Below are 26059 nucleotides of genomic sequence, written 5' to 3'. Positions count from 1 at the left end.
GAATCGCAGTTTGTCGGTGAAAAATGTCTTTAAATTAGCCGCCAACCTCTGAGCCGTAGCCACCCGTTCTTGCGTTGACAGATTGCTAGCGTAGTTCGCATGTTTCGTAGTAAAGTGACGGCTGATATTGTACTCCTTGAAAACCGAGACAGTTTCTCTGCATATCAGGCATACAGCCTTCGATTGGAATTCAGTGAAGAAGTATTTTCTTGTCCACTCCTTGTTAAAAACTCGGCACTCATTGTCAACTTTTCTTTTTCGTGATCCACTCATTTCACAGCAGGGAGCACCGTATCTAATTCAGAAATATAAACAAGCCCTGTAACTGGCGCTACGGCCCACACATGCATTGCGAGATCATGCGCCATCTAGAGGGGAAATGGGGGCATTACAGGAGAAAGGTAAAATGTAATTTAATAATAATAATATTAGGACAAGTTCCGCGGGCCGGCTTAAAAAGCCCAAAGAGCTGTATACGGCCCGCGGGCCGTGGTTTGCCCATGCCTGCTCTACACCATGTTTCGCCGTGACCGCGGAAAAGGTAGGTCGGGTTATACCGGGGAACTCCCTGAGCAGGCGTTGATATTCGTCCCCCTCTGAGAGGGAGCTGGAGAGCCCGCCGTAAGCCGCCCGACCGCGGGCACATTCAAACGATGAGAACGTCCGTGTGTCCACCAGGCGGTTGTTTTTCACGTCTACAAGCAGATTGTGCGCACAAAGGAAATCCGCGCCGAGGAGGGGAAAGGAGATGTCGGCCGTGACAAAATCCCACCTGAATCGCTGGGCTCCAAAGCACAGGTCCGCGGTCTTCGTACCATACGTCCTCAACTGTGGACCGTGGACGCCAGGGGCGGTGTCCTCCACCGTAGCCGGCAGGACGCTCCTCTGAGCCCCGGTGTCGCAAAGAAACTCGCGGCCGGAGAGGGCGTCCCTGATGAACAATAGCCGGGTTGACGTGCCTGCACTCACGGCCACTTAAGAGCGCAAGCCTTGGCGTTTCCCGTCGGCTTGAAGTTGCACGGGGACCGGCACCTCTTTGCCTTAGCGCCGAAACGTGCGTGGAAATAGCACATACCATTGCTGGCACTGCCATCGGCGGCTACTGGGGCTCTGTTGGTCAGCCTGTCCCTATCCGATGGGTAGGCACTGCGTGTTGGGGCTAGCACTTCGGGTGCGAAACTCTGAGCAGCCAGGAAAAAACGGTCGGCTTTCTCCGCCAACGCGCGTGGCTCAGTAACCCTCGTGCCCGCGAGCGCCGTCCGGACCTGCGGGGTGGCATGTGTTGGTGGAACAGCTCCATGAAGAGGAAATTAGGTTCTTCAGCACCCAGCAGGTTGAGCATCATCTCCATATGTTCAGAGGGTTTGCTGTCCCCGAGGCCCCGAATAGCCAACAAGCGTTGGGCCCGCTCTGACTGTGACAGCCCAAAAGTCTTCAATAGGAAGGCTTTGAGGTCCCTGTACTTGCCGTGGTCCGGGGGATTCGCTATGAAATTCGCCGCCCGGGTCGCAGTGGATCTCCCCAGCGCCGACACGACGTGGTAGTAGCGTGTGGTGTCGTCCGTGACGTCACGGATGGCGAACTGCGCCTCTGTCTGCGCGAACCACGCCGTCGGTGAAAACTCCCAGAACTCCGGCAACTTAATAAAAGCATTATTCGCCATGTTCGTTTTGATCTCTGAAGATTCAGCGAGACCTTCGTCGGGGTCACCAGTGTAGTGCCGAGAGACGGGAGTCGGAGGCGGAGTATCCAGCACAAAATTTTAATGAACACAACACAAAAAGACGTTCATTCGTAAAGTCAAAACCGGACTAAACTGGACGGTCGTTCCGTCCGCTAAACGGGTCCATGCTAAAAACCCCCCCCACCCATAGTTCCGTGGGTGAATTATGATAACCACCACAATGTATACCTTTTTTTTGAAAAAGAGTTTTCCTTCTCTTTGCTGGTGGTGGTGGTGGTGGTGGGGATGGTGGCGTCTTGTCTGCCATGGAAATTGTCTTCTACTGCTAGGTCCAAATGTGGATTAACTAGTTCCAGTAGCTACCGCAGGATAACAACAAACAGGAGCTTGCTCTGGGTCACGAGCTCTGGGTCACGAGTACTGCACGACGGGGTCGCGCGCGGGGAGGGGGAGTGCAGTACGACCGTTTGATTGACGTACTTACTGTCCAATGCAACTCGGTGGCTCTGGAAATCATTGGCTGAAGTTTTTCGAGCCCTGCCCGTTCCACAGATGATTGACTTGTTTAATTTTCATGTCAGTACTTCTAACTCAGTGGCTGTAAGTGGGTTATGATAAGGATTTCAAGTAATTTTGCAAAAATGAGGTTCAATCAGGTTCGGTGATTGGTGGTTTGTTAAGGGTTAGTTAAGGTATGGTGTGAGGTTACCTAGTTTGTTTCATCATGCTTTCATAATTAATTTGGGAGTTTCTCATGACATAAGAGTCCTGAAGTCGTTCCGGTCCAGACAGCAGACTCCTTTTTTTGAATTTTTTTGTTAACCGGTTGGGGTTTATAAATAGAACGGTTTATAAATAGAAGTGCTGGCTGAATCACCCCATCTCCTCCTCCTCCTCCTCTTCCTCCTCCTCCACTTACACAATTCGAAATATCCCTCTTCACAACTGCAGAAAGCTGTGCTTTTAGTCCCATAGAGAGAAAAGAGTTGCGACACTGATCTTGCCGGCGGGGTGGTCACATGGATCGTGTAAGCCTGTATAGTTCCAAACACACCGTGCTGCCATGTTCTTCTAGGGACTGACAGCAGGATTGCAATATTGAATGGTATATATAAATTAAAAAAAACACATACCCAAGTATTTTTCTGACTATTGCTGCATATTTGTAAATGTCAGCTTTACATTTCGAGTGGTAGGGTGATGATAACTGAAAGCTACTTAGACACGTTTTTAACTTTAGGGGCTTAACCTTAACTTTTACCTTACTACATCTGTTCTGAAATCAAAGACGATTCAAGATGTTTATTTTTGCGCAACTGGACTATTGGATTTCCTTGATTTTGCTTGCTTTTGCTTTCACTAACCCGTGGTCAGAGAGCGATTGAGAAAGCAACAGTCCATTTAGCATTTAGTTTCCAGGAAACTTCTTCTGATGAGGCAGGAGCTGACCACACACAACCATGATACTTTTCCGACTAAGCCATACACAAGTATCAAATATATTAAAGAATAACAAATCATTATGCTCGGATGAATGAAATTGTATTTTTTTAATTTAACAATGAGTGAGACAACAATAATGTGTGTGTGTGTGTGTGTGTGTGTCTATGTGTGTGTGTGTGTGTGTGTGTGTGTGTGTGTGTGTGTGTGTGTGTGTGTGTGTGTGTTTGAACAAAGAGAAGGAACAGGGATGAATATTGTATATAAGTATTAACAAGACAGGAATACGGTGAGGAAAGGAGACAATTAAAACCGCAATACAAATAAAATGGACCCCTGGTTATAAAACCCCCACAAATGCAGTTTCCACGGCCTAACATCTGCACGCTGCAAAGGAGGATGCATGTTAAGCTGGACCGTGTTTGAGATGCGAGTGTTTAGAGAGAAATCCTCTCCACATATATCAGGCTGAGGTTTGTGGAAAAAATGTGGGAACAACAAGTATGACCAAGAACAACGAAGCAAACATACAGTAAAGTGAACTAGAACAGCAAAGTAGAGCCAGGGGGTATCAATAAATAAAACACAGTTAGTCATGTGTGGAACAAGAACAACACATGTGTAAACAGGTGTGTGTGTATATCTAACTTGAAAAACAAGAACAAAGTGAAGGAAGGAACATTGTTAGTTATTAATAAACAAATAAAATACTCTACATACATCAGGATAAGGTTAAGGATAGCAAAGTGCATCAGGTCGAAAGGAAGGACAGCAACCGCAGCCGCCACCACTAGCAGCAGAAGGCGACACCACCATCCTTCGCCTCCACCAGCCAGCTCAAGCAGCCATCGCCTCAAGCAGCAGTGTTGGCCGGCACCAGCCAGCTCAAGCCACCAGCAACCACCGCCATCAGCATCCACCATCAGCCGCGTGCGCCATCAGCCGCGTGCGCCATCAGCCGCGTGCGCCATCAGCCGCGTCCGCCATCAGCCGCATGCGCCATCAGCCGCATCCACCATCAGCCGCATCCGCCATAAGCCGCATGCACCATCAGCCGCGTGCGCCATCAGCCGCGTGCGCCATCAGCCGCATCCACCATCAGCCGCATGCACCATCAGCCGCATGCACCATCAGCCGCATACACCATCAGCAGCAGCAGACAATAATAAGACAAGACCTTGAATAGCCTGTCAATGAGTTTCCCCACACATGGCCAAATTGCTGCCACTTTGGGGAAGGGGTGGACAGAAGCTTACATTATGAAAAAAATAATGACACTTCTGTCTGTGTAACAACTTTTGAAAGCTCATTATGGCTTATATTTTTTTGTGTGGAATAAATTGTTCATATATGTAATCCAACAGCCTTTTCAAGGGTTTAATTCAACAAAAGCAACCCTATTTCTACTAGCTATAGCATCAGAAACACAGTTCTCAGATGACTAGCTAACACCGTCAGGTTCAGCAGATTAAGCCCGTCGTTAATAATCAACCTTATCGATCCTAGTAATCCTACATCAAATAACTAACTAACTAAATAAAAGTTGTCAGAGATTCACTACTTAACTTCTGGTGCAGTGATACCTTCACACAGGCGCACACTGGCTTAAATAATGCATTTGATAGTATTTCCCGTCGTTGCTGAGCAAGAGTTTTGTTCGAAAGTTCAGTGATAGAAACAAATAAAAGCCTGGGCTATTGACGTTTTACGGTACCACTGTCATGCACCTACCCGATGTCAGGTGGACCGGGTTGAATTAACTGCGGGTCTCTCTTCTTACATTCATCTTACCAAAGATAGTTTATTACTGTCCTTCTCCACACTCTCTGATCTCACTAAAAGGCTAGCAGCACGAAACAGTAATATCGACGAGATGCGCTATGCATAGAGAAGAAAGAATACCGACGTTGAATTTGCAACATTTTGCAATAAAATATTCTAAATCTGCCAATATATAATGGACACGTCAGAAATGTGCGGTTTCCACTGCACAATGTTGCATCTGTGGGCTGCTGGTGATTCACAAGAAAATCGCAAGAAAATCGGCTCCATGTGGACGGGGGCTTAATTAGGCTACTATTCCGGTGCCCGCTGGTGGCTGTGAATGTTGAGTGTGTGGAGAGACATGCTGTCTGAAGACCTTCCTGTCTGCTCCGGCTTCATCTGGCCCCCTCGCCCACGCTGCTGCAGCTGTTGTGTGGCAATAAGACTGTAGCTTATTACTTCACTCTCCTTCAGGTGTTTGATTGGCGGTGGTGGCCAGGTCACCTAGCCTGGATACAGGTCACCACCACCATGCGTCAGGGCCATGCCTTCGTTGCCCCGCTATCTGGCCGTGATGCCCTTCTGAAAATCATGTGCGCATCGGCTCAGTGGCCTTGGTGCCCCGCGTCGGCCCGTTTTATGTATTTCTTCCCCCTGCCTCTCTGCCCTCTCCTCTCAAGTCCAGCCGGCCATGGAATGTTAGTAGCTACATGATGTAATTGATGGGTCAACACAACAGTACGTTTTTACCACCACTACCCCCACCCCCGCCACTACCACCGGGTTAAAAAAACGTAACTACCACCAATTTAACTAATCTATTTCGAACTATAGATTTCATAATGAAATTAAAAAGCTTGGATCCCCTTAGATGAGATCCTGTCAGTACGGAAGAGGATTAGGGCCACACATGTAAAAAAAAATTAAGTTCTGACTTTATTCTCAGAATTCTGAGAATAAAGTCAGAACTCTGACTTTAATCTCAGAATTCTGAGAATAAAGTCAGAATTCTGACATTAATCTCAGAATTCTGACATTAATCTCAGAATTCTGAGATAAAAAGTCAGAATTCTGACTTTAATCTCAGAATTCTGACTTTTTTCTCAGAATTCTGAGATTAAAGTCAGAATTCTGACATTAATCTCAGAATTCTGAGAAAAAAGTCAGAATTCTGACTTTAAAGTCAGAACTACGGGTATCTGTAAGGACCAACCTCCGTGGGAGAGACACTTTGCTTTATGCAGTAGGAGGAAACCTATGGAAAGCCAAGAAGGCCACAATCCGGCCCTAGAATGGCGCGGTAAAAGTGCACGTCCCATAGCCAACTCACCAAGCTCACCAAGTCCAGTATTCAGAATTCAAAGCATTTATTCACAAATACGTCCTATTTTTTTGACAAGCGGAGCCGACAGTCCTGTGCATGTATGCAAATTAGCCATGTGCGCGAAACAGAAGATAGACGCAATGTATAGAACTGATTGTTGTGCATTGTTGTGGATATGTAGGCTGGTTAGTTGTGGTTGTTTGTGGTTTTAGTGAAACAGCTTTGCCTTGGAGTCGGAGAAGTTGGAGTGATTGTGTGAATGTGCGAGAGAGAGCGCACCTGCCGTGGTGATGTTGGGCTTATTGTGGGCTTATATGTGGTATCTGTCTGATCGTATTAGCTGTAGATGGATGGTTAAATAATGTCACAAGAACGATCATACTGCAGGCTCTCATTTGCAAATGCACTGATTGTGTGCCCGTCTCCGATATGCTATATACCTGGCATTTATTCAGTTCATGTTCTTCTGAGTGCGCAAGAACGGTGCCAATTATTGTCGTGTTTGCATTGTAATGCACAACTTTGCCCCTCCCTGTTATAAAATAACGTGCATCCCAACAACTTTAGCCAATGCAGGCTCCTATTGCTTTACCAGTGTGTTTAACGTGTGTGCGTGTGTGCGTGTGTTGTCATGTAGGCTATAGATATAGATTGATTGTCTTGGCTTGCTTGCATCCATGAAATATTGTAATGTTATGGCCGAGCTGGCTACGGCATATCGAGAACAATCTGGGGATGAGGGCATCCCCGAATATTGACCGGTATTTCGCACACTGCCATCTCAATATATAGCCTAACATATACAAATATATCACTGCACTAGACACAAATGTATTTTCCACTAGCTAGTGGTGGTCATTACATTGTAGTGAAACTAGTAAAGACAACACAGCTTTATGTTACGGCGAAACATGGAGGCACTGCAGCTCTAGTCTCGACAATGCGTTACTTTAGTCTGGTATTTCTCTTCACTGATTGGTTAGACAGCCTTCAAACTTAGTGGTCAAGCAAAGAAGAGGGAGGGCTCGTTCAGCATACCTAATATCCGGAGTGATTAACTAATAGCCGGAGTGAATAACTAATAGCTGGAGTGAATGACTAATAGCCGCGGCTATTAGTCATTCAAAACCGTATTCCGTAACCGAATTCTTGCCAAACCGCACGGAATCCGTGCGGTTTTGCACTTTTACCGCGCCATTCTAGGGCCGGATTGTGGCCTTCTTGGCTTTCCATAGGTTTCCTCCTACTGCATAAAGCAAAGTGTCTCTCCCACGGAGGTTGGTCCTTACAGATACCCGTAGTTCTGACTTTAAAGTCAGAATTCTGACTTTTTTCTCAGAATTCTGAGATTAAAGTCAGAATTCTGAGATTAATGTCAGAATTCTGACTTTTTTCTCAGAATTCTGAGATTAATGTCAGAATTCTGACTTTAATCTCAGAATTCTGAGAAAAAAGTCAGAATTCTGAGATTAAAGTCAGAATTCTGACTTTTTTCTCGGAATTCTGAGATTAATGTCAGAATTCTGACTTTTTATCTCAGAATTCTGAGATTAATGTCAGAATTCTGACTTTATTCTCAGAATTCTGAGATTAAAGTCAGAATTCTGACTTTTTTCTCAGAATTCTGAGAATAAAGTCAGAACTTAATTTTTTTTTACATGTGTGGCCCTAATCCTCTTCCGTATGTCAGACACCCCGGACAAGATCTACAGACGCCCGCATTATGTTTTACGAGGATCCTATCTCTGCCACGCCCAGAGTCAGCGATCCTCCCATCTCCGGTAGTGTGGGTGGAGGAAGCCTGAGTCAGCCCGGTTGTTGTCTTTTCATACCAATAAATCAATTTCACAGCGTCAATGCGGACATGGGCTTGGAGATCCCCCAAGATCTCTGCTTCCAGATTGTTTACGGAACCTCAGCACCTTCAGACACCATTAGCTCAGTTACTTCAGAGTGGACCATTTATTGATAATTATACATTGTAAAGACCCAAAAAGACGGACGACAACTGAGGAACTTAGTCAAAAGTTCGAGTTAAAGTCATTTGGGTGACGACCTGTTGATTAATTAATAAAATAGACCTACTGCTACTCCACTGCTACGATCAGCCTTTCCCTACTCATGACCTCATCTCAGTCCTATCTTTAAAGAACCAGAGCTCCTACATCAACAACACAGCACTTCTTAATTATACCATCAGGTGTGAGTGTGATTAGCTGTTAATGGCTGTTATCAGTCATTAACCCGGAAGACAGCTGAATATACAGGTGCATCTCACTCAATTAGAATATTGTGGAACATGTAATTAATTTAATAATTGAATTCAAAAAGTGAAACTCATATGTTATATAGATTCATAACACACAAAGGGAAATATGTCAAGCCTTTATTTGTATTAATCTTGATGAGCTCATGAAAACCCCAAATTCAGTATCTCAGAAAATTTGAATATAGTTCAACATTGTGGTGTCACACTCTAATCATCTAATTACCGCAAAATACCTGCAAAGGGTTCCTGAGCCTTTAAATGGTCTCAATTCAGAAGGATCACAATCCAAGACCGCTGACCTGACAGCTGTGAAGAAGACAGCCAGACACCCTCCACATGGAGGCTAAACCTCTACAAGTCATCGCTAAAGAAGATGGCTGTTCACAGAGAGCTGTATCCAAGCATATTCATAAGTGGAGTGGAAGGAGAAAGTGGGGTAGAAAAAGGTGTACAAGCAACAGGGGTAACCGCAGCCTGGAGTGGATCGTCAAGCAAAGGCCATTCAGAAATGTGTGGGAGCTACACATGAGTGGACTGAGGCTGGATGCAGTGTGTACAATGTCTTCATGTATATTTTATATATATATTTATTTATTTTTAACCTATATATATATAAACATGCATTAATACCAAACCTGGACTTCCAATCAAACATTTCTAAACACCATTCAAAAAACACTTACATCCTGTCATAAGAATGGAATGCCCCGTCTTCCTGCTCCCCGTTTTTTTAGTCCCGATGTTTCATCTATGGTGGGTGGATTGTGAGTGTGCGTGCGTGCGTGCCTGTGTGTGTGTTTATCTGTGTGTGGCTAGACACAGCGTGATATCTTGAATTTGATCAAGGAGGAGCCATTTATTTATCGTCATAAAACACCGTCCTCGTGGGCTAACTTGTCACAGGCTACCTTGTCCCAGTGGCTACCTTGTCCCAGTATTCTACCTTGTCCCAGTAGGCTACCTTGTCCCAGTATTCTACCTTGTCCCAGTATTCTACCTTGTCCCAGTAGGCTACCTTGTCCCAGTATTCTACCTTGTCTCAGTAGGCTACCTTGTCTCAGTATTCTACCTTGTCCCAGTAGGCTACCTTGTCCCAGAATTCTACCTTGTCCCAGTAGGCTACCTTGTCCCAGTATTCTACCTTGTCTCAGTAGGCTACCTGGTCTCAGTATTCTACCCTGTCGCAGGATGCAGGAGGACCGCGGCCGCTCACAGCGCCCAGGCCAGGCCGCCGGGCTGCTCTGCGGGATTCTGTTTGTGGGCTCTGCGCTGCTGGTCCTCTGCTCGTCCAACCGCAGTCTGGACGGGAACCAGCAGGTAAGGCTATTATGTATTAACATATAGTAATATATATATATATATACATACAAATGATACTAATAATAATGATAGGCCTACTTATATGTGAAGAACAATAATAATATTTATAATATTGTTATATAATGTTAGGGATCATTATAATCACAATAATACTGAATAATAATCATATTTATAATAATATAATGATACGCTAATGTCACTAATAATGTTAACACTATGATAGGCCTACTAACAGTAATAATAATGTTGTAATAATGTTCCTGTCGTTGCAGCGTGTCGGCAGGAGTCTGGCTGGTCCAAAGACAGGTGAACCTTTTACCTTCACTTTAGCAGGACAGCGTGTCGAGATTGAAATCAGTGATAAAACAGTTCTCAACAAGTCTGAAACAAGTCTCGTTAATTTCCCATCGCCATCCAATTAACCAATATGCCACTTCGTTATGAGAACGGATGAGGGTAGTTGAGGCTGGAGGCCCCTGAGAAAGCTTCTCCAAACTCCTCATGAAACGAGTAGCGGGGAGACCAAAGACTAACGAGTCCGTGTAGCGGGGAGACCTAAGACTAACGAGTCCGTGTAGCGGGGAGACCTAAGACTAACGAGTCCGTGTAGCGGGGAGACCTAAGACTAACGAGTCCGTGTAGCGGGGAGACCTAAGACTAACGAGTCCGTGTAGCGGGGAGACCAGTCACTGATGTCATCAACATCCCGTTATCCCGTGTTTCCTCCAAAGCAGGTCCCAGCCGCGGCAGCCCTCCGCAGGAGAAGCCCGTCGCCTTCCTCAGTGGTGAGCCGACAGCTTGATTATACATTCAGACCCCATAAAACATAGTAGATCATCGTACATCTACACTATATATATAAATATATATAGTGTAGATGTACGATGATATATATATATATATATATATATAATCAGGGCCGTAGCACCAAATCCTGGGCCCCTATACTATAGGTACTGATGGGCCCTGTATATATATATATATTTATATATTTATACATATACACCTTATATATGGTCTACTGCTAAAGATTCATGGATTTCTATATCTAAAAATCCATATATATATAGGTATATATATATATATATATATATATATATATATATATATATATATATATATATATATATATATATATATATATATATATATATATATATATACACATATTATCTATCTATCATATATTTATATTCATATTATGTATAGATAATATGTATTATATATGATCTGTATCATGTATAGGCCTACATATTATATGTAGGCCTATACATGATATATGTGGATTGATAGTTTATATTATAACTATCTATCCGCCATCTGTATACATCATCCTGATTGGTCCACTAGTATAGGACTGCACTCATCCTGATTTGTCTGTGTCAGGCCCAAAGAACGGACTCGTTAGCTTTGGGGAGACCGCTGTGGTGCAGTGGGCCGGGGAGCCGACGCTGCGCGGGGGGTTCAAGTACGACGAGCAAGACCGCCTGGTGGTGCCCAAAGAGGGCCGCTACTGGGTCTACTTCCAGCTGAACTACGCCAGCGGCAAGCAGGGCGACCAGTCCTGCAGGCCCAGTGAGCTGGTGCTCACCCAGGGGGTCGTCTGGTTGCGGGAGAGCTACGACAAGAACAAGTCCCTGTTACTGGCCCAGGACACCGTGACAGACCCCCAGCACACCTTCAGCAAGACCCTGCAGGCCTCGGCCGCCTTCGACCTGGAAGCCGGAGACCGGCTGTTCGTAGTGACCAATTCCCCAGGACTGCTCTCCAACAAGGGGTACCTTGGGGCCGACCTGCAGCAGTAGACCTGGAGACCTGGAGACCTGGCCCTGGAGACCTGGCCCTGAGACCTGGAGCTGGAGACCTGGAGACCTGGCCCTGGAGACCTTGAGACCTGGCCCTGGAGACCTGGCCCTGGAGACCTGGAGCTGGAGACCTGGAGACCTGGCCCTGGAGACCTGGACCTGGAGACCTGGAGCTCGAGACCTGGAGACCAGGAGACCTGGAGTGGAAATTTGAGAGTCTGTTGCATTGCCTTGCCTTGCCTTGTTGCAGGGGCGTTTCTAGACTCTCAAACTCTCCTGGGAACAGGCCCCCAATTACTCTAATCCAATGAAAGATGCATGCTGCGTGTATGAAATGTGCTATACAATGTGCTATACAATGTGCTATACAATGTGCTATACAATGTGCTATACAATGTGCTATACAATGTGCTATACACCTGCTATACACTGGCTATATGACCTCCCCTGGTTTAGTCAACTGTTACTGCAACTGCCATAATGCTGCTGCTGAAGCGGAAACTACTAATGCTAAAGTAAAAATAAATAAATAATAATAATAATAATTAATGATCTCTATAATCTCTAATTAATATTCATTACATTATGGACATTCTCAACATGTTTTTTAAGGAATAAAAGTCATACCCTGCATTCATATGCAAATAATAAAAATAAAACCCGACTCAAGTCATTAAACTGTTGCACATTTGCATTCTTCTCATTCCACAATGATATTAATAATTAATAAAAACGTGAAGTTGTGTTATCATTGCTCAATACTTATTTTTGTTTCGCGCCTCAATCCTGAAGGCCTAAATACACCGGCGCTGAAGCGGCGCGTCAAAAACTCCGCCCCCATTATTCCGGGTGTACTAGCCCACACCGGCGCCGGCTAGCTGCGCGGCAGCGTCCGCGCCGCGCCGCCCAACTAGTCTTCGATCCAATGTTCTATTCCCTAGCGTCGCCGCCCCTGAAAAAGCGCTTTTTAAAAGCTGGTTTGTACATCCCGGGTCCCGTAGGCACCTCCATATCTACCCCTCACCACTGGATGTCACCCTCTTTCGTTTGTGAGAAAAAATTACGAGAATGGACGATGAGAGACTGGTCGTCGAGGTGGAAAAATATGTCGAATTGTATGACCAAAGTTCCCGTCATTACAAAGACAACTCCAAAAAGGACATTGCCTGGCGAGCCATAGCTCTGGAGATTGGATCTTCAGGTGAGAAATCAACAATGGTGGACTAAATACCCAAACTAATAACCATAATGGGAAATAGACGAAATCAAGTCACATACAGTATAATCACACCATAGGTAGAAACCAGATTACTTGTAATATATATTTTTTTATTTAAGGCAAGGCAACTTCATTTATGTAACACTTTTCATACATGAAGCAGACTCAAAGTAAAAGGCTTAATTGAAGGTCCTGTACTTATTGAGATTGTTGATGCAGTAGATGAATAATTGCAAAATATAAAATAAATAAGAAATGACAGTAAATAAAACGATAAAGTGCCCTACAAACTAAGTTGGTAGATCTGCTGCTCTAAAACATACTTTCACTGCGCAGATTATACATTTTTCAAATTATTCAGCGAAAAAAGATGGAAACTAGGCTACAATAGGCTAATCACCCATTGCGTTTCGTCTCTTTGTTGCGGTTGATTGACAGGTGACTTCCTGGTTTTATGCTGCAGCGCGACCGTCGCGCCGCCTCCTGTTGGTGCTAGGGGCGGCTTTTGACGTGCGTGAAATGCTAAAGGTACAGCCACACTGAACGCGTTACGCGCGTTAGAGGTGTTGAAAATCTGCATTTTTGCATAGGGAACCATTGGTTTAGGCGCGTAGACGCGTTACACGCGTTATAGCGGTGCGTTATGGGCGTCAGACGCGGCAGACGCACGTAAACGCACCAACGCGCCCCCAACGCACCAACGCGCCGAGTTCAAATTTTTTGACTTTTAACGCGAGTAATGGTGCGGCCACACCAACCGCGTTACTCGCGTTGGACAACGCGAGTAACGCGCCTAACCTGACGCTTGACCAGTGTGTGGTGGTTCAACGCTTCCAACGCGTCAACGCGCCAACGCAGCTAGATGAGTCCATGTCCATGCAAGTGAACGGAGCGTTCCCTCTTCGTCATAACTATCAAACCAAACATCCTTCACATTCACTGAGCGAACATTATGAAAGTAAAATGCACATTTCTCGCTAAAAATGCTTCCATAAACGCATTTAATGGCGTAACTATGTAACTATTTCCACCCAGAATAAAGAAAAATGTCGGCAGTGGCTGCGCTGGAGTCCGAGGTAGGAAACCCAAACGCCGCCGTGTTTGGGTGATAGAGTTTAGATCGGGTTAGATTAAATAATCTCGGATATAAATAACAATAATCGGGTTAAATAACTTCACATGGTGTGTCTGGTGTGTTTCCAACATTCGTAGTGTTGATCAGCAGAGAAGCAGTCCGCCAAGACGTTGAGGTTGCTTAGCAACCAGAGACTCTGTCCATGCAAGTGAACGGAGCGTTCCCTCTTCGTCATAACTATCAAACCAAACATCCTTCACATTCACCGAGCGAACATTATGAAAGTAAAATGCACATTTCTCGCTAGAAATGTTTCCATAAACGCATTTAATGGCGTAACTATGTTACTATTTCCACCCAGAAAAAAGGAAGATGTCGGCCGTATGCTTCTGTGCAAGCTCACTACTCTCTGCCAGTGACGTCGGGTCAAGCTCCACGCTGATTGGCTACCGCGGCTAAGCGTCACGCGTTGGAGCGTTGAAAGTTCAATTTTCTGAACTCCGGGCGTTGGTGCGATGGGCGCGTTACTGCGTTTACGTGCGTAATTACGTGCAACTGCCGCGCCTAACGCCCCCAACGCAACGCTTCAACGCTTCAACGCGTGTACCGCGCCTAAACCAATGGTTCCCTATGCAAAAATGCCGATTTTCAACGCCCCTAACGCGAGCAACGCGGTTGGTGTGGCCGTACCTTAACGCTTGCACAGAAGCACATGGGGGACATCTTACTCTTTATTCTGGGTGGAAATAGTAACATAGTTACGCCATTAAAAGTGTTTATGTAAACATTTTTCGCAAGAAATGTGCATTTTACTTTCATGATGTTCGCTCTGTGAATGTGAAGGATGTTTGGTTTGACGAAGAGGGAACGCTCCATTCACTTGCATGGACAGCGTCTTTGGTTGCTAATAGGGATGGCTACGAGTAGTAAATTCCAAACTCGAGTGATCGAAGGAATTCCTCGAGGATCAATCGAGTACTCGTTAAATCGAATCTATTTTTAGAATGCAACGCATCTGCAGCAGGAATAGGCCTGATGATGAACGGCAATATTACCAACCAAACATGTAATGCTTATTCTCCATCAAAACAGTCAGAGTTATCAGAGTATTCATTATTTATTTTTGCAAGCGTTCAAAACACATTTTCCTTACAAAAATAAATATGCGTCTCACAATTTAAATCACCAAGGCCTGTAACAGTTTTAAAAAAACGAAAACGAAACAAGTAGCCTGACCATTGCAAATAATTTAAAGCTGCAAATAATACGGCAGCAAATGGACTATGGAAATACTCAGCGTTGTGATCTTCTCTACACGGCCGGGACTACAGCTGCGTCTTGCGGCGGTGAAAATAGCCGACACACTTGGTTGCTGCGGGTCTGCTTTCCCGAACTCACCGTTGTGTTTCAGGAGCATATGTTGCCGCATAGTACTCTGGTAGCTCGATTTCGCTTGGCATATTTTACATTTCACCTTATGATCTCCTATTTCTTTAAAGTATTTAAATTCTTCGCTGCGCTTTGCTTTAACCGCCATCTCTTAACTTTTTGAATTCTGGCGTGCCTGCACACGGCACGGAACGCGCCACACAGAAATTGATATATTTCATTTCCTTTGTGCCCACAGCATGCGTTAGTGGCGCCGCACAGAAAATTGATACATTTGCTTCAGAAAACTTTGTTTGTGTGTGTATATGCAAACTCGAGTTTGCCTGTCCACCAACCGAGTTCATTTGTAACGAGGAGTACTCGAGTAATCGATTCCTCACGCCCATCCCTAGTTTCTAAGTAACCTCGACGTCTTTGGCGGACTATTTCTCTGCTGATCAACACTACGAATGCTGGAAAGTTTTTTAACCCGATTATTGTTATTTATATCCGAGATTATTGAATCTAACCCGATCTAAGCTCTATCATGCACCCAAACACGAGTGCGTTTGGGTTTCCTACCTCGGACTCCTAAATCCAGCGCAGCGATGGTGGCTGCGTAGGCGCGTTGAACCATTTTTGTGACACGCAATGATCAAGCTTCAGGTTAGGCGCGTTACTCGCGTAATCTAACGCGCGTAACGCGTTCAGTGTGGCCGTACCTTAAAACATGCACACTGCCGTGCACGGACAGTAATGTGTGCCACCTCACAAGTGGAGGCTTCTCCATTGAGGAGAGGGAGGAAGATCCTCCTTAACATTGTTGAGCATAAAAAATGTAGATGGCCCAGTCTACTGTAATGAAGTAATGTTGACTTAATTATGACTACTTTAATGCCTTTCAATATATAATGTTTGTTTCCCTAGGTAAAGGGACATTAGCACCCCCTATCGCCTTTTGACAATAACTTCTGGGAGGAAGGTCCTCCCTCAGCCTCCGTTGACTCCCATTAATTTCCCCGAAAGTACTGGCGGCCGGTGAATAACACGGGGTTCCCCGGGAGAGAGGAGGAAAGTCCTCTGAGTGGGTGTGACCTTAACTGTGCGTTCACACCAATCGCGACGGGGCGACAAGATCCCATACAAAGTGAACGTAGAGACGCGTGTCGGACGGATTTTTCGCGAGAGGTTTGTCGAATTTCACCTCGAAATTCGCTCGAGTGGAAATATTTCAACTTTGAAGCGAATTTCGCGTGATGGCAGCCAATCAGCGTTCAACAGCGTGGCCACTGAGTGACATGTGTCACGTAACAGCCAATCAGCGTTCAACCGTCAACCTCAGTGCAGTGCAGTCCGGGGTGAACTGCAGCATGGAGGAGAAAGTTATTGTCGCCGTTTGCGACTCCCGGAGCTCTATAAATAAGAGTATATAATATAATATAATTGCATCTATAATAACACGGCCAACAGCTCTCTGCGCCTCCGGATGGCCGTAGTGCGGGGAGCTCTCATAGGGATTGGGCTTCTCTGGGTTTGTTCACCGGCAAAGTTTTGATTTGCAAAATTTTGATTTGTCGCACCACACTTTCGCCCTGCACAGGCGAGCCGTTCACGAGGATTTGTCGCGCGACAAATTCGCTCGAGTTGAAATATTTCAACTTTGACGCGACATTTGCGTGATGACAACCAATCGGCGTTCAACATTGGACGGTCGGTGCGACAACTTCAGCGACAACCCGAACGGGCGACAAATGTCGCGTTTGGTGTGAACGCACCTTCGCAGGGGGGGCGTTTTCTCTTTTTCACCCTTGGACGTTGTTTAAAAAAAAGTGTGTTTACATGCCAGAAAAAGCCGGATCCATCTGGACGGTCGGCCCAAACGCACAAGACTTATGCGTTTTTAATAGAGCTGTCAAGCGATTAAAATATTTAATCGTGATTAATTGCATTAATGTCATAGTTAACTCACGATTAATCGCGATTAATCGCAAATTATTTTTCTATGCTAAATATCCCTTGATTTTTTTTGTCCCATAATTCTTCTCATTTTAATTCTCTTATCAACATGGTGAAGTGCATCGGCTTGCCTTGTGCAAATGATTTTTTATTGATAACAACATTGGCATATACTGATCAAAACAGGACAATACAAAAAAAGAGCCTATAGTGCAATTAAACGACTGCTTTGAACAAATGTCATTTGAACATTGCAGTCATGGTGCGTTCGAGTATTCTCTGCGAACCGACTCGGATCTCGGATCTGATGCCACGCCCACGCTTCAAGCGTTTTATTATTTCGCTCGGTCGTTGGAGGAAAACATGGACGCCACCCGGAAAGCTGTTGTCGCGGTAGCATTGGCAGAGGACCAGGTGATCCAATATAAGTAGGCTATAGGCCATAGTCAAGTCAAGTCAAGTTTATTTATATAGCACATTTAGAACAACAGTAGTTGACCAAAGTGCTTTACACAACTACAATATATTTGTGTACATAGGCAGAGATACGGACGCAGTAAGGTATTGCAGTAATACGAGTGATTGAAATTACCATTTAAACCACCAAAGTGGTCCAAGCACAATGAAAACAGTTCATACTTCAAGTCACAATGGGCGCAGCCATCTTGAATTCTGTCTCGGAATTTCGCTCGGTCACCACTGACTTCAACCGAGATGGCGAGATCGCCGTCCGAGGAAAAGGGGCGTGTTTGTGCGTGTCGCTAGGCAACGTCCTCGGACCTCCGAGACGGATGGATATTAAAACGCACAATCAGGCTACTGCTTCTTTGTTTTATAAATATAAAAAAATAATTGCGTTAATCGCGCGACAACATTTTTAACGCCGTTAAAATTGTTTTGCGTTAACGCCGTTAATAACGCGTTTAACTGACAGCTCTAGTTTTTACTCAAAAATCGTTTCCGTGTGGACGGGCCTATAATAACGATCTCTAACCAAGTAGGCCTACCTATACCAACCATCTCCAGCTTAGCTTCGGTCAATATTCTGTACCTGCCACAAAGGGCGCTGAAGTTTCAGGACTGCATTTCTAGGACCCTGTTTTTCCTTGAATGGGCGAAGGAATCTCACAAGATACTCAAGAATAATCAATGAAAACGTGATGAAATGCAACACATATCTAACTATTACCTGAACTTAACCATGATAACCAATTCCAATTGGTTCAAATAAAACAGAGATGCTATCTTACAGTTCTGAAGTTCTTATACTGTTTTCGCAGAAACATTTCTGCCTGATTGATTGGGAATTCCTCAGAATGAATCGATGGTCATTCTTTGTTATCTTCTAACCTCAGAACGGAGCAGCTAATTGCGGCTCACAACCAGCAGGTGGCGGTGTTGACCGAAAAAATTAACAACAACGCAACACTGCTGCTGAAGTTGGAACGACGACGACAGTAAGACTTGATCACATCGACATTCCTGTTCAACAGATCTATTGAGGCATTGTTCTCATCTGAAGTCATCTCGTTTTGAGATAAGATAAGATCATGCTTTTTAACATGCATTTTTTTTAATCCCTGTTAGAAAATGCAATCAAAGTTACCATCAATATTTTCTATGATTCTTTTCAATTTTTGTTGAAAGCATGCAGAGAGCCAGGAGTAATTTAATTATTGCCAAATCAAAGTACTGTATTCAGCCTTCAGTCCATCCACAAAGATAGGCTCAGCTCTTAACCTAATCACAGATGAAGTGTGACACGCACACACCATGACACGCACATGCACAACCACACACACACACACACACACACACACACACACACACACACACACACACACACACACACACACACACACACACACACACACACACTTTGCAGGGTTTCTTTGGGAATAAAACTTTACCTTCTCCTGCCAGTGGACGAGCTGCTCCTCAATACGTCCCTGAGAGACCTGTGTGTGTGTGTGTGTGTGTGTGTGTGTGTGTGTGTGTGTGTGTGTCCAGCTCCTGGAGGTCACCACGGTGACGCTGCAGCAGGTGGCCTGCCTGCTAGCCTCACCCCCTCACCCCCTCACCGCCCCGCCCTGAGCAGCCATCAGGCTCCTCTGGTCAGGCCTCAGGTCACCTCAGTACGGAGGGTCTCCACCCAGAGCAGCGTGAGGCGAGCTGCCACCTCCTGAACACACTCCTCCCTCGCGGCGGCAGCAGGAAGCACTGCTGCCGCCGCGAGGGAGGCGTCCTCCTTGGTGACGTCGTCCATAAAGATAAAGAACAGAGGCATCAGGGTTAGCTCAGCGCCAGCTGGACCATGGCGTGCTCGCGGCTGGACACAACGGTATTCTGGGCTGTTGACCGAGCTGAGGTGTCTTCCATCGTGGATAAGGACGCGTGGTTACGGTTGAATCATCTGGTCCTGCTGCTGACTGGCATGTGGCGGCACGGTTTGGGTTGTTGTGTTCTAATGAGTAGGTTTGATCTTTAATTCTTACCTCAACTTACTGTATAGACTCCAGATCACTAGCTTGGAGGTCTGGTTAGTGAGGTCATCAGGAGGTCTAGTTAAGGTGTCCAGGAGGCCTGGTTATGATTTAAGTTTTATTTCAACTTAAATCCTCCTCCTCCTCCTCCTTTACCTCCTCCTCCTCCTCCTCCACCTCCCCCTCTTCCTCCTCCTCCTCTCTCCTCCTCCTCCTCCCCCCCCTCCTCCTCCTCCTCCTCCTCCTCCTCCCCCTCCTCCTCCTCCTCCTCTACTCCTCCTCCTCTCCTCCTCCTCCCCCTCCTCCTCCTCCTCCTCCTCTCTCCTCTCTCCTCCTCCTCCTCCTCCTCCTCCTCCTCCACCTCATTAACCCTCGGCCGTTGTGGGTGCGGCTCATATTGCAGCAGTATGTATTTATTGTTGTATTTTATTACTTTTACAGTTTCAAAGGAGAGGGCATCGCCAAACACAGGATGTGACCTCTGATGGCTGAAGAGCGGACCGAATCAGAGCGGACTGACCTGGTGGTGCACAGGATCTGAGCCAATCAGAGCGGACTGATCTGTTGGTGCACAGGATCTGAGCCAATCAGAACTGTCCCTCTGTCTGTCTCTCAGCACAGTGCTGTGGGGGTCCAGTACCCAGCGCTGTGATGTCAGGGACCCCCGGACCCCCAGCAGGAGGCCCCTCGGGGGGGGCCCCAGTGAGTCTGGAGGGGGTTAGCTGGGCGGCCCATGTGACTCCAGGGGGTTGAACTCTGCTCGGGAGGGGAATGGAATAAAGAACGCAAAGTTCTTTCTTTAACACCAGCGTACAAAACATCCTGTTTAAGTTGCAATATGGAACTTTTCAACTCACTAGCTAGTATCTTAAAATGACCTGGACACTTCTATTCAATGATAACAATAAAACCCTTTGATGCTAAATTCTACACATAAAACATGCCTGCCATACCTCTCTCTGTTATCAAGACTCTTGCTATGGACACGCCCAAAGCCCCACCTCTTAATGACCTCTTAATGGCCTCACATGTCCGCTGGTCTTTGTACACCACTATGAACGGTGTTATATCAATAAACTAGCCTCGCCTTAGGAGTGGACCTGCAGATAGACGCTGTGTTCTGTTCTTTAAGCCCAGTGCAGTGTGCTCTGTTCTGTTCTTTAAGCCCAGTGCAGTGTGCTCTGTTCTCTGTTCTTTAAGCCCAGTGCAGTGTGCTCTGTTCTGTTCTTTAAGCCCAGTGCAGTGTGCTCTGTTCTGTTCTTTAAGCCCAGTGCAGTGTGCTCTGCTCTGTTCTTTAAGCCCAGTGATGTGTGTTCTGTTCTGTTCTTTAAGCCCACTGATGTGTGCTCTGTTCTGTTCTTTAAGCCCAGTGCAGTGTGCTCTGTTCTGTTCTTTAAGCCCAGTGATGTGTGCTCTGTTCTGTTCTTTAAGCCCAGTGCAGTGTGCTCTGTTCTGTTCTTTAAGCCCAGTGATGTGTGCTCTGTTCTGTTCTATAAGCCCAGTGATGTGTGCTCTGTTCTGTTCTTTAAGCCCAGTGCAGTGTGCTCTGTTCTGTTCTTTAAGCCCAGTGCAGTGTGCTCTGTTCTGTTCTTTAAGCCCAGTGCAGTGTGCTCTGCTCTGTTCTTTAAGCCCAGTGATGTGTGCTCTGTTCTGTTCTTTAAGCCCAGTGCAGTGTGCTCTGTTCTGTTCTTTAAGCCCTGCATCTGCTCCAGCAGCACCCAGGGCCTGTCCTCAGACGTTGTGTTCCTCCTTGTGTAGAGAAGGTCCACTGGGGGGGAGAGGTGCCCGGTGCCAGTACAGACCGCCCCGTCCCCTGTGGGAGCGAGTAGTTCTTCTTTTGGTTTATCAACAGATACGCCGTCACACACTACAGCTGCTACCCCCCCCCCCCCCCCCCCCCCCCTCCCCATGACTCAATCTGACCGGAGAAGTTGATGAGTGGGAAGAACTGAGCCCCAAGAACATTTCTCACTGGTAGTTTCGGATCCTAAAGCGTGTTCCTGATGTTATCTCAGACAAGTCCTCCCTGTCTCCCACATTCCTGTGTTGACGTTTCCAGAGCTGGGAGGATCTAGAGGGTTACTCCCCCACTCCGGCTTACCCCCCCCCCCCCTCCCGCCTCCCCCCCTCGCCGTCCACGCCCTGCTGACCTCTGACCTCCAGAGAGAAGATCAGCAGGGCTCCCTCCCCCCAGCTCCCCGTTGGTGCGGCCAGAACCCAGGGGAAGTCTGGGAGACGATGAGTCAGTTAGCTACTAACGAATGTCTTCTAAGAGTTACATCTGGAAGGAGGCCTTAGTGCTCCGGGACGAAGGGCTTCTGGGGATGGATGGATGGAGAACGAGGGTACGAGGAACCACCTAAAGGAGGGCTGGACAACCCTCACACAAGTGTATTGTGTATGTGGCTGTGTGTCCCTCATCTTTCGAAACATTAAATCAAACCTCCCTTAATTTTTTAAGAATTGTTACAATAGGATAATAAACCTTACTTTTGAAAATTTTAAGTTGATGTTTTAAATATATACGGATCAGAGATGTTTGGTACCTCTAAACACGAGTGGTTTCAGAAGTCAGATGATGAACAGAGAGATGCTGTTCTGAGGGTTCTACCGTTTATTGAGACGTGTAAAGAAACCCTGACGACGTTCCCCCCGTGGGACGCTGCTTACGAAGCGTGGTCCCGTCGAGGGGGCTCCTGGACGACCCACCGTCACACCCCAGCATCCACTGCCTCTTCTTCAGAGAAGACCTCACTCATGAACTGGAAGACAGAAAGCCTCTATGAGCGTACGTTAGGGACACCAGGAGACCCCTGGACCACTCGCTGGCGTGGTCGTCTCTCACCTCTGGGGCCCTCAGGCGGTTCTGGATGAGGTACTGCCGGAACGCTTTGAACCCAAACATCTGTCTTTTCTCCTCCTGCGGGGAAGCACATCACACGGTGGGAGGGGTTCCACGTCTCTGGGCAGAACCCACCTTGTGGATCCACGTCTCTGAGCAGAACCCACCTTGTGGATCCACGTCTCTGGGCAGAACCCACCTTGTGGATCCACGTCTCTGAGCAGAACCCACCTTGTGGATCCACGTCTCTGAGCAGAACCCACCTTGTGGATCCACGTCTCTGAGCAGAACTCACCTTGGAGCTGCTTTGCCTTTGGAACTGGAGATCCTCAGGGCAGACGTTGTGGTCCCAAGAGGTTTCATTCTCTGGACTTCTCTTAGGATCCTGAATCCGAGCATCGTCCACGGCCTTCTGTCGTCCTGCTTCTCTCTGACAGATCAAAAACAACAAATCTGTTACTCTATCTAGTGTGAGAACAGGTTTGAGCGTTACTCTAGTGTTGGAACAGTGTGCTGAATGTGTTCTAGAAGTCTTCTTACCAGTGAGGCGTCCCGGTCCTGGAACCGGAGGGACAGTTTGCTGATGGCCTCCTCAGGCGTAGAACCGGGAGTTTGGGGTTCTCTGACACACATGTCCGGGTCCAGAACCGACAGCACCTTCTGAAATAACTGGGAATATTCAGATACATCAGTAAGGGGTTTCAATCCCTGGATCAGTCACAGTGTGTGTTAAAGGTCCCATGACATGAAAATCTCACTTTATGAGGTTTTCTAACATAAATATGAGTTCCCCTAGCCTGCCTATGGTCCCCAAATGGCTAAAACTTGCATTTGGTGTAAAACGAGCACTAGCTGTTCTGCTCGCCTTTGAAAAAACGGAGGCTCAAGCGCGCTGATTTGGAATGTCTGTATTTATGACGTCACCAAGAATCTCAGCTCCTCCCCTTACTCTGCCTGGCCCAACCAGAGACGTTGGCCCACCAATGAGACACGACCGTGCGAGCGCCATATGTGTGTGTGAATACACACACTGTAATGCAAGTGTTTCTTGTCGGTTCTTTGACGTCTCTTGTATTTCCACAACGAGACTGTAGTGGGGGTTATCTGAGCCATGGTTGAGAAGGAATTGGGGGAAAGGAAAATTGGCTTTGACTCGCTGAAGTACATGAACTGCGACATGCCGCCGGTTGCCGCGAGGCACCATCGCCCGGCAGCGGGCAGCCGGCAGCAGGCAGCGCGCGGTTCAGTCTACTTCAAATCGATGTGAAAGTGGAAGAACCAGAGACGTCGCAGAACCCGACAAAGTCGTTTGTGATTCATGATATCGTCTGGAGGCGCACACAGCTTTTGGCCGTGATAATATGTATCATATGATATAGATATCCATGTATTATATGATATTATTTAGATATAGAGCTCCAGGACTGTAACGCAAGTGTTGTACACTTCCTTGTTATTTGGATAACCGTTCTGCTGTTGGTGTGATGGCGCATAACACGTCGGACTCTCGTCTCTGGTATTTCCACAACAAGACTCGTATTGGGGGTTATCTCAGCCAAGGTTGAGAATGAATTGGGGGGAAGGAACTTTGGCTTTGACTCCCTCAAGAACATGAACCACGACATGGAGGAGAAAGGGATTGTTGGCGGCGAATGTCTCCCGCTTGAGCCCCGCTGAGGGACCACCACCGGAGGCGGAGGTGCCTAAGCGATGCCCGGCAACGATCCCTTTCTCCTCCTTGTCGCGGTTCAGTCTACTTCACATTGATGTGGACTTGGAAGAACCAGGAACGTCGGAGAACCCAACGCGGTCGTTTGAAATTCATAATATCGGCTCACACAGCTTTTGGCCGTGATAATATATATTATATGATATAGATATCTATGTAGGCCAGAGTTCCCGTTGTCCGGTAATTACCGGTCTTTGACCGGAAAAAAATGAGGAGGACCGAAAATTCTAAATGTCTCCGGTCAGAAAGACCGATTGGAAATAAGGCCCCGTCCACACGGAGCCGAAACGGGCGAAAACGATCCGGTTTCGTTTTATGCTTAATGTTCAAGGCGCTGGTTCTCCACAGAAAAAAGTGGAGCGCATCAACGCTGCGCTCATACAGCATGCGCGCTGTATACAAACATTCAGTTACGAGGAGATTCAACCATTGAGCAGAACAAAATTGAGCAGGTCCTATGTTCCCGGTTTTCCCCAAAAAGGGTCCTATGTTCCCCTGTAGCCATACATACCGGGGAGCATAGGACCCTTTTTGGGAAAAGCGGGGTCCTATGTTCCCCGCAATCTATCAATCTTTAAAAATATTTAAACTTTGACGCGGCATTCGCGTAATGACAGCCAATCGGCGTTCAACAGAGTGACATGTCTAACGTAACAGCCAATCAGCGTTCAACCGGCCAACTCAGTGCAGTGCAGTCCGGGGTGAACTGCAGCATGGAGGAGAAAGTGATTGTTGCCGTTTGCGACTCCCGGAGCTCTTTATATAATAGTATATATTATAATTATATAATAATATCACGGCCAAAATCTCGGTGCCCCTCCGGATGGCCGTAACGCGGGGAGCGGGAACATAGGACTCGGGGAACATAGACACGCTCCCCTATAGACTACCGTAGGTTTATGAACTAAACGGCGGCAAGCTAGCGAAAGCCGGCGGCAAGCTTTGCGGAGCACCGGTATTTAACAACCATGGCGAATCAAAATATGAGCACACACTTCTTCTTCTTTATATAGCCTGCCTATCAATTTTTTTAAGTGCAATAAACACGGACAATATCCGACCGTTTTTTTTCCAATTTGACCGGTAAAATGAAACCTTCTCGGTCACATGACCGGCACCAATTTCTTCTAGCGGAAACACTGATGTAGGCTATATGATAAAATTTAGATATTGAGCTCCAGGACTCCCGTGTGTTCTAGAATATTTACAGAACACGGCTAAAGGCTGTGTGCGCCTCGCCATTGCGATACATCCACTGTAAACAGAGCGCATGGTACCGTGGCTGCAAGCTGCTCAGGGCCACACCCCCCCCCCCTCCTCCTTGACCCGCCTCGCTCCTCCTCATTTGCATTATAGCTACAGACACCAAAACAGCGCATTTGGGGGAAGCTCAATGTGCGACTGGCTCGGAGTGGCTGTAACTCTGCACCACGGCTGAATTTCGGGAACGTCTTTGAATACTGTGTTAGTTGCCCACTAATACCTATATTAAAGAATACATAAAATAGCATGTCATGGGACCTTTAAACGCTGGCTTTGACCAAGAGAACTTCCGCCCCATGTGATAGGGAGGTGGCCAGTGGACCCCCTTCTCCCTCTTTGGCAAAGCCCCCTGTTGTTCTATGGGCCAAAACGTGTTCCATATATATGCATAATCATTTCATAATCATGACTAATGTACGGCCCTCTAGACAGGCACATGATGCCTGCTCCGATAGGGCCAACGCTTGAGAACCCCGCTCTGGCCGTCTCCATTCCTGGTCCTATCAAAGGCCTCTAAG

General features: G+C 46.5%; 1 protein-coding gene across 1 annotated transcript; it reads left to right on the top strand.

Annotated features, from left to right (window-relative positions):
- The first annotated feature begins 9669 nt into the window (after positions 1-9669).
- Positions 9670-11681, top strand: LOC115554562 (uncharacterized). The gene is made up of 4 exons (XM_030371346.1): positions 9670-9798; positions 10074-10107; positions 10476-10586; positions 11188-11681. The coding sequence occupies exons 1-4, from the start codon at positions 9670-9672 to the stop codon at positions 11604-11606; spliced, it is 693 nt and encodes a 230-aa protein (XP_030227206.1). The 3' UTR covers positions 11607-11681.
- The last annotated feature ends 14378 nt before the right edge of the window (positions 11682-26059 follow it).

This window comes from Gadus morhua, chromosome 11, assembly GCF_902167405.1.
Source record: "Gadus morhua chromosome 11, gadMor3.0, whole genome shotgun sequence".
NCBI classification, from domain to species: Eukaryota; Metazoa; Chordata; class Actinopteri; order Gadiformes; family Gadidae; genus Gadus; species Gadus morhua.
The sequence above is the reverse complement of the archived record's forward strand: the minus strand, read 5'-3'. Positions and strand labels throughout refer to the sequence as shown.

Coding starts and splice junctions, on each gene's coding strand:
- LOC115554562 (XM_030371346.1), top strand. CDS start 9,670: ATGCAGGAGGACCGCGGCCGCTCACAGCGCCCAGGCCAGGCCGCCGGG. Junction 9,799..10,073: donor GTCTGGACGGGAACCAGCAG/GTAAGGCTATTA, acceptor CTGTCGTTGCAG/CGTGTCGGCAGGAGTCTGGC. Junction 10,108..10,475: donor TCTGGCTGGTCCAAAGACAG/GTGAACCTTTTA, acceptor GAGTCCGTGTAG/CGGGGAGACCAGTCACTGAT.